Raw genomic sequence first — 9,589 nt, 5'->3', positions numbered from 1 at the left:
GGGATGTCTTAACTAATCACGTAAAACAGAAAAAGGTTTCCTGGTCTGCCGGGGCATGCCTGGAGTCTGGGAATGGGTTGCTTAGATTTCTCAAGGAGTCAGGAAGGTGGCACGAAGTTGAGCAGTCTTTCCAGACAGGACCTCTTGAGCAGCCCGAAGCATCATCATGAAAAGAAAGATTATTTATCAGAGGACTGTACATCCAGAAAACCCTGCCCCAAGAGAAAGAGGGACATAGGGGTGGAGGGGAGGGAAACGGTTAATAGAAAAATTCTGTTACTAAAAGTCGAAGGCAAAAAGCAAATGTGGAAAGAGAAGAAAAAGTAATATTTAAAAAACAACAAAAATCAATGTATTTGAGTTCAGGTACCAGATCAATAAGAAATCTGAGCCTAATTAGTAAGGGATAGTCGGCTGCTGTACGTTTTCTTGCTGACCAAATGACCGAAAAATTTTCCTCTCCCAGAGGGAAAAAGGGTGAAAAAAATCCTGACAAGCACCAGATAATCATCGGAGGGAGCATTCTGAAAGGGAAAAAAAATGATCCCCAAATGTGGGAGTTTGACTCTATATGCTTCTGAACCTGATAACACAAGATCATGGAATTTAAAGCAGTATAAATGCATTTCGGATTAATGTATTAAAAAGAGACATAATTAAAACCAAACCCTTTCTCTGATTTTGTTTGCAAATCTTTGGAAGTAAACCACTCGAGGATTAAAAAAGAAATGAAGCAAAAGAATAATAATCATCCATTCGTCCACTGTTTTTAAAAAATAGAAAATTATAGTGTAACAAAATGTTATTTGCAATTTTTTATTGTAAAAGTTAAATACGGTGGAAATGATGGGCTGCTTCAGCTGAAATAGGGTCAATGTGAAAATCATGCACTGAAAAGCGTATGTAATTTGAAACAGAAATGGCCTTTATTAGGAAAAGCAGGAAAAAAGAAAAAAACAGGAAAACACAAAACTTACTAGAATTCTTATTTTAAATCGAAGGTGTAAAAAAGTATTAAGCAATTACATATACATTGTGAACTTTTTTTCCTACAGCGATAAGTCCTCTTCCGCGTTTTTGTTACGTATTGAGTCATTGTGCTGTGCAAATCGAAAGTTTAAAATATTTTGAAATTTCTCCTCAACGAGTTAAATTGAGCAAATAACTCGAAAAAGAAAGACATCTTAAGAGTGAGAAAATCAATAGATTAAAATGCTGTAAAATAGTAAAAAAAAAAAACCCTAACAAATTTCAATCTAGATTTACTTGCATGCTTTATTTAAATCATCTCACTCCTGGATTTAATCATTTAAAATCATTAGTTTCCAGGAAAACTTTATAAAATATTTACACTTTATAAAATATTAACCGATTAACAATACGGTTATGTTGTTTATAGAAGTTTAACCAGTACTGTAATCGTGCTGTCGACAGAACTCTCTTAGGCTAGCAAGGGGATCTCATTCGAGAAATGTAAATGAAGATCTTCCGACAGTGGTGTTTATAAAATAGCTCATTAATGGTTTTGGATTGAATCGTTCCAACCATCCGCATCATCAGTTATAATAATAGTGACGAATCAGACAGGAAAGATTCTGGCTAAATCATTTGCATTTTTTTTTCCAGAAGTACTGAAGTCCTAATATCACCAATTCTTCTAAGTTTCTGGACATTGATCTGGAGGATTTCGTAGATCATCAGCAAGGTAAGAAAAGAAATAGTATGTTATTCATTATTAAGGCATTAACGAGAAATAAGTTTTCCAGTTTGAATCGTACAAAGTTTTACGTTTTTGTTCAATTTCTTTGAACCAATTTCTGACGTGATATTACAAATGGAAAAATAAGTTGGTCACCCAACTTAGTTTCTTTGCAGCCAGTAAGTTAAACTTTTAAAGTACTAGCTCGGGTTGATTTAATTCAGCCAATCTGCTTTCACCGACTCCAAATTCTGCATGCCCTTCACCCAATTGACTCAACTGTATCGGAGACTAAGTAAGGAAGGTGTCGTGTCGGGCGAAAGGGGCAAGAGGGTAGCATGGCTTACAAAAAAAAATGTATAGCAGCTCATTTCTTTCCTGACAATCCTTTCGCTGGGGCCCTAAACCCAGCTCTTTCTCTGGGCTGCTGGAGGTTCTCTCCTCCAAGGCACGGGCCAGATGTGCTGGGGGCCACGGCTACGGAGTTGGAGCTTCACCGAGACCTTTCTTTCTCCAACAAACAAAGCTTCTCCTGTTTCTCTGTTTCGCGTGTTGGGGGGAACCAGAACAAGCTCTGCTGCCGTGTTGGGCACAGCGGGTGGAAATGTAGCCCCCTCCTTCTATGCTCTGAGATTCCCACAACCCCTAAAGCCTAGCCCAGCTTTCCAGAGGTGCCGGCTCGAGTGCGTTTCCCTAAACAAAACTTGGTTTGGCCCTCTGGCGCCGCCATACAGGCAATGCTTCTTAAGGGGGACCGTCTGCTTTGGGAACCACAGGCTGCAGGGAGCCCTGGGGGAGAGGTGGACGTGTGGGGGAGAAAGAGAAAGAGAGTGGGAGGAAGTCAGGCTGGGACGGGAGGGAGGAGAGAAAGCTATGAAGGATGCAAAGGCTCTCCCAGTCCGCTTCTCTGGAGGGAGGGAGGATCCCCCCCCCCCCAAAGCATCTCCTGGCTATTCCCCTTTCCTCCCCCTCCCTTTCCTTCCCCCCCCCCCCACGTCGTGGCGCGTGTGCCCGGCCGGCTTCTATCTGGGGCCGGGACCCCTTAGCCCACGTGCCCACTCTTTAAGGAAGCCCAGGCCGGAGGACCAGGCCCGCGGAGACAATAGCGCTGGTCAGGAGCGCCCGCCCGGGTTGGGGCTCGCTCCACCTTAAAACGGGGCTACGGCTGAAGCCGCCGCCGCGGCTGCCACGGCGGGGACTCGGACCTCTCCCGGGAAAGGGACCTAGCAAGGAAAAGTTTGGGGTGCAGTTGGGTGTTGTCGGGGACCGATCCCAGGCTGCTCTCGTCCCCTCGTTCCATCTCCACCCAGGCTCTTCCCTGCCCTGTCCCAGTGGCACTTCTTCAGCCAGAGAGGCGCCGAGATCCCCGTGCTGTCTGCACTCTCCTCCTCCAAACCCTCCTAGAACCCGGGCCCAGTCCTCCCTAAGGAAGCCCGGGCACTCAAGGTGCTGGCTGTGGCCACGGGGGGTAGAGTTGGGGGGGGGGGGGAGGATTGAGAGAGAAAGAGACCCGCCGCCAGTTCTACCCTGGTTTAGCCACGATCCCCGGCCACCCACCCTTAGCGCCTCTGCTGCACTCTGCATATAGCTTCCCCCAGACCTGTTCCACCGCCCCTAGTGATGCTCTCCTTCACGGCCGCCCTTTGCTGCGGCCGGGCCCGGGAGCTGAGGGAGCCTCCGAAGCAGCGCCCGGCGCTTCACGAGAACACCTCGTCGCTCTGTCACCCGCTATTGTTCTCGGACACTTTCCTATTTCCCGTATAAAGCGTGAACGTTCATACGTGTCTATCTCGGGGACTGGATCCTCAGCTGGCCCCTGACGGCATGCTCCGGGCTGAGGGAAGAAGCCCCAAATACACAGGGAAAAGTTACTCCCAGGGGCGGAGGAAAGGGGTGGCGGGCGGGAGGACGGGGTAGGTGGGAGCTGAAGGGGAGTGAGGGGAGGGGGAGGGTAGGGTGGGGGAGGAGGTGATCGCCCTCCTATCTCCAAAGTCGAAAGTACTAAGCGCAGTTGACAGAAAAGGAAGCGGCGAGAAAGAAGCCGGCTGGTCTGGGTCTCCTCCGGCTGAGGTGCGGAGCTCGGCGCTGGCGCTGCTGCGGCTGCTGCGGTCGCTGCTGTAGCCTCCTCCAGCTCCCGCAATCCTGGAGAGGCGGCCTCTGCTGCGGAGCGCGGCGGCGGCGGCGGATCCGAACACCGGAGACCAGCGCACGCTTCGCTAGTCCTGGGTCATCCCCTACCCAGTCCTTGGCACCCCCCCCCCATCCGTGTCTCTCTTGTCTATCCCCTTCTACTCCTTCAGCGGCGGTGGTGCCACCCCTCTCTTCACTTCCCTCACTTTCCTACCCCTCCCCGGGCTGCCCTGAGCCTCTTCACCCTCCAGCTCTCATAGAATCTAGCTTTACCCTCCTCCTCCTCTACCCCCCCTCCCTTTCCATTCTCCCTACACCCCCTCCCCCTACCCCCCAACCCCCCGCCCCGCTTCTGCAGCCCGGGTGCAGTTGGGTTGCTCCGAAATGTAAGACTGATTGATTGATGTTTAATTTCCTGCCAGGCGGGTACCCCCTCCCTCCCTCTCTCCCTCCCCCGAAACCTCCCCAATCCCCCTCCCTGCCCCCACTCACTTCCCTCCCTCATTGCGGTGGAGGAGTCTGGATTGGAGTTTTTGGTAGGTTTTTTTTTTTGGGTACTTGATCCCGAAATATCCCAGAGACTTTTTTTTCCTTCTAAATTATTATTTTGAAGGAGCTAGATCTGGGGACGGAAAGGAAGGGGGGGGGGAGGAAATCGGAAACCAAGGACAACCCAAAAGGACTCACTTTGCCTGATGACTCAACGCAACTAATAATCATCTCCCTCTCAGAGTGTCTCTCTCTGTGGCGTGTCAGTGAGTCCGGCTCGGGCTGCTGCTGCTGGCGGCGGCAGAGGAGGGAGAGACTGAAAGTGACATATCTGGGGCTTCTGCTCTAGTCTCTCCCTCTGCCCGTCTCTCTCTCTCTCTCTCTCTCTCTCTCTCTCTCTCTCTCTCTCTCTCTCTCTCTCTCTCTCTCTCTCTCTCTCTCTCTCTCTCTCTCCCCCCCCCCCCTTCTCCTTGATTGTAGCACCCGCTCCAGCTGCTGCTGCTACTGCTTTTCCTCTCCAGAATAGCAGCCCCTTTAGCAGCAGCAGCGGTCGCCGCGGTCTCTCGATTTACCCTGCTTTTTCTATGTATTGGTTTCCTTCCTGAAGGTGTGAAAAAGCCTGTTTCCCTCCTTACCTTCGTCTTGCTTCTCCCTCCTCTTTTCCCTCCCCCAATCCCTCTGCCACGAGCTCTATTGCCCCTTTGGTAAAGCCCTTCCTTCTCCTCCTCTTTCTCTCCTCCTCCCCCCCCCCCCATCATCATCATCACCAACATCACCATCATCACAATCATCTCACAAGAAGAAGACATCCTGACCCAGGACCTTAAAACATTAGGACTGGAGGAAGAGGAAAGGGCAAGGAAACAGAAAGGAAGAAAACAAGAACGTTAAAAAAAAAAAAGGAAACAAGAAACTTTCCACCCTGGATTCTCTACTTTTGATCCATGGACAGAGCTCAGCTCAGCCAAGTTACAGACAGACTATAAGCAGTAAGTACAGAAGATAAGACACTCATACTGTATAACCATCTTTTATGAGTTACGATAAAACACGCTGGGTCAGATATAGCTTCATTCTTGACTCCCCCTCCTTTCTTTTCCTTCTAACAGCTGAATTAATTGGGAATGAATCGGTCCTGTCCTCAGTCATCTCTCCTACTTTTTCCCACCCTCACCTGGTTTCCAAAACCTTTATCAATGCGGCTTTATCAACCCGTGAAATACTCCTGCGAGTGTTTCTCGCGCAGTTTGTTGTGTTTTTACTACTTTGTGAAGTCAGCTGGCAAACGTGAACGCCGTTTAATTAAGAGCATTTTCCCCTTCTTTCCACCCACCCCAAGGCCTCCTCCCTACCCTGCCCCAATAATTGGTGCGACCTGCAGGTTCGGTGATGAGAACTTAGGAAGTGAAAAAGCCCCAGGAAAACTTTCTGAAGCGATTTCTGAATATGAATTTTACACAGGCTGACATTTCATCAATGAATCAAAATGATTTTTGACCTTGCGCTGTGATGTGGATCCCCTTCCCCCTTAAATTCTGGGTTAGACGAAGATAAAAATGTTGCAAAATAATAATTGTAGTCTCTTCCTCTCTATAATAGAGATTACTCTGATAAATACCCAGAAGCACTTTGAGTGCTGATTACTGTTATTATAAATTTGGGTCTTTGCAAAGTCATTTGTGTATTTGTATCTGTTTTTTTCTTCCTTCAAAAATGATTCTGAAAAAGATAAAAGGGTTTTAAAGGATGCAGTGTGCCTTCACGTTCGTGCAGCATGGCCACGCAGCACCGAGTGCATCCTTCATTTGGTGAACTTGATAGATGTGCGAATGTGTGTGCACACCCCTCCCCCTTTCAGTGTATGTGTATGTGTAGAGTCTTTCCCGAAGTTCAGATCTTCTCCCGCCCTCACCCCAAGCACGGTGAGATTGTCACGCCCAGGAATGATTTATGCCAACGAAGTTCAAATGAATGGGCCACTTCTGGGAGACCTCTGGAGCTTGCCGGTGCCCCAGACACACATTTGCGAAGTCCTAGGGAGCGGGGCTAGTTTAGGGGTAAAAGCGCAAGCTTCCGATCCTCTTCTGGCTGACAAGTGCAAGCTTGTGTGCTGTATACACTCTGCAGCTTGGACTTTATTTGGCTAACGCGGGAGGAGGAAGTTTGTATTTATTTTGTAAAGCAATGTATAACTGGCTTGAACATCTATCACGTGTGTGAGCAGTTTTTCCCTCTTTTTTCCCCCCTCTTTCCCTCCCCCTCCTCCTCTTCCCTTTAGGTCCTTGCTCATTTTATTGCGATCTGCCTGTGGGAACTTTGTCTCCGAGTCAAAGTAGCATGGAGCGGAGAAGCGAGAGTCCCTGTCTAAGGGATAGTCCAGATAGAAGGAGCGGCAGCCCTGATGTCAAAGGTCCTCCTCCCGTGAAGGTGGCCAGGCTCGAGCAGAATGGCAGTCCCATGGGAGCCAGAGGGAGGCCCAATGGCTCCGTGACCAAGTCAGTGGGAGGTAACCATCCAATAGTATTAACGTTCACATAACAGACTGGCAGCAAAGTGATAATGGCATCAGGGTGTCAGGGTTCATGTTGATTAAGCTTTCCTTCTTGGTGTAGGATTACAGGAAGTGGATTCCAGATTGTTAAATAATGCCCCACTTGCCTCTCATCAGCAAGTAGCTGCTTCATCTGTATAGTTAAGACAGAAAGTGGTTTACCCAGAGGGTGGCATTTTTTGGGCACTTTGCCACTGTGTGCTGAGGTGTTGGCAGGTTTATGTCACAGCCAGCTAACTGTTTCTAGCTTTTCCTAGAGAGCATTTTTTTTTTTTTTAGCGATTATACTCTGTTCCTGAGCCTAAAAGGGTCTGCAGAAGGGAGTAAATTTAGGTGTGTTTGCTTTCATATTCTGGTCAGTAATGATCCATTTGATATACTCCACAGCTTCATTTTGTATCTGTGCCAATGCTTTAACGTAGAATAATCTCATTATTACTCTTCTTTGAGAATCTGAAAGTAAGAAAAAATGGGTCACAGAAAATTTTTGTTGTATTTCATTTTGGTTCTTTGGATACTTATTGCTACCTTTTCCCATAGGCCAATAGTTACTTGGGAGGAGGGGGAGAAAGAATGATTGAAGCTTTTAAAATAATGAATTTGTAACTTAGTTATAGACTGTATCATAGCCTTTAAAATTAATGGACTGTGGGCATCAAGCACATTCATTCATTCATTCATTCTTGAAATTTTCATTTGAAGAAAATGTATGGTAGTATTTTGCTTGTAAGCATAGTTCCTTTGCAATTGAATGGATAAAAAGTAGCCTGGAAAAACCAAATACTCCAGGGCCTATGTTAAGGGGGATCTTAGGAGAAAATTGTATATTTTTAAAGTATTTTTTATTTCTACAACTTTGTGTCTGATTTTTAGACATCAAATTCTGCTTGGCTTGAAACTTTGATTGCTTTAGCATACAGCTTACTATAATCATAGTTTCATTTTCCACTTTTTTGTAGTCAATAATTCAATCAAAATAATTATTGTATGATATTCTTTAGGGGATGTTAGAAGGCATAATGTAATGGAAAAGAGTGGAAGGTTTTTTGTTTTTGGTTTTTTTTTTGGCTTTGTTGTAGGTGTCCAGATTGTGTGTTTCTAAGTGGATAATTTAATTCTGTCAACTCTTTTTTTTTTAAAGTGAAGAAGCAAATAAGTTGTAAACACGTATAAAAGAACTTATTTATTTCACCATCAAACTTGCTATTTATTTCACCTCCCCAACACTCTATTTTGGAAGTATAGCACTTTAGACAGTTATCTAGCTTAATTGCCCTCCCATGTGGGAGGTATTTACTCCTAAAATTTCTGTAGCTTAGCCACAGACTGAGAATTTTAGTGATTTGAAAATTTACTTCAATAAACTAAGAAGAAATCTTTATGGGTTTCTGTTTTCGGTAGTATTAAATTAATGGCCAATGCCATAGAGAAGAAGGAGGGGGTAACTTGGCTGTGAGTCTCCTAAAGTATTCTAGTGAGACTATGTTTGAAAAAAAGTTTCAATTCTTTACTATTGCATAGGGATAGCCCATTATTAATTTGATTTGAAAATATTTGTAATACACCAGTAAGCTTGGAAAATAAGTAACCTTTTTGAGAGAGAATGAAACATCCCAGGGGCCTTGTAATTAAGGAAAGAATGGGAACATGAAAGTTTTTTATTTCCTTTATGAGAAAACAATAACAAAATATTTTTAGGCTATAAATTTTGTTTTATAATTATAACTTTACTTTGCAAAAAGAAATGTAAAGGGGTTTTGTGATTACATTAGTGGTTCAGATTGAAGCTGGTCTATTTAAAGGAGAAGAATTTCATTCAATTTTACATGAATACCATCATACTTAAAATTAAGCATTACAAAATAACCTAATAGTATGTACTCTTTATCGTATGACATATAAGATTGATTTAAATGGAAGTTTTGATGTCTGGAGAGGGATGTTAGTTGTGTTTTACCAAGCTGCTCTTGTGCTTCTTCATTTTCCCAGACTTTTGTAATACTCCACACTTATTAATGCTTCTGTAAACAAAACAGAAAAATGAATTTACTTTGTTTAAATTTAAAATATCTATAATAATCTTTGTCAAAGTAGTTAAATCATACATTTGGTAGGATGACAATTAAGATTCTTAAAAATATAGCTCTCAGCAAAAATAGCATAAAATATTTCTAGTTATATTCCAAAATATATTTTAAATTGTTGCCTTTTATTCAAAATAACCAAACATTTTCAAAGTTGTATATACTGAAGAGAATTTGCAAACAATCACCTATTTTGTAGATTGAAATTCATATGAGGTTCCAAACTATATGTTGTTAGAGTAATACGTGTGGCCTTGCAAAACAGTGATCAAATGTATAAATTGGAGAACAACATAATTAAATTACATTTTAAAACATTTTTGGCACATATTTAAAGCTGCATTTTTAAAAGTATGCAAATGTTTATATGCAGTTTAAAATATTGTAACTTGGGATGTTATTGTAAAATAACTTCTATAATTAAACTTCACAACTTGAACTCTAGCATTAAAGGATAAAGAACATTCTTCTACCACCCCATCTCCTTTTACTTTAGCTTTCTTCCAGAAGTATTATCAAAGTATATTACTTCAGAAATGCATATTATAGATATTTCTTCAGTGATCTTTTCTACATTGTGAAAACAAATATAATTAAAAAGTGCAAAAAGAGAGTGAGATATCTTATTTTTGGGAA

General features: G+C 43.8%; 1 protein-coding gene across 1 annotated transcript in view; it reads left to right on the top strand.

Annotated features, from left to right (window-relative positions):
* The first annotated feature begins 5,219 nt into the window (after positions 1–5,219).
* Positions 5,220–9,589, top strand: part of SATB2 (SATB homeobox 2) — a 227,402-nt gene continuing 223,032 nt past the window's right edge. Inside the window, exons 1-2 of the mRNA XM_036745121.1 lie at positions 5,220–5,307; positions 6,597–6,824. Coding sequence (XP_036601016.1) covers positions 6,656–6,824 — 169 coding nt within the window. The 5' untranslated portion in view covers positions 5,220–5,307; positions 6,597–6,655. The remainder of the gene's footprint in view (positions 5,308–6,596; positions 6,825–9,589) is intronic.

The sequence above is a fragment of the Trichosurus vulpecula genome, chromosome 2 (assembly GCF_011100635.1).
Source record: "Trichosurus vulpecula isolate mTriVul1 chromosome 2, mTriVul1.pri, whole genome shotgun sequence".
NCBI lineage: Eukaryota > Metazoa > Chordata > Mammalia > Diprotodontia > Phalangeridae > Trichosurus > Trichosurus vulpecula.
This window is presented reverse-complemented; position numbering and strand designations above follow the sequence as displayed.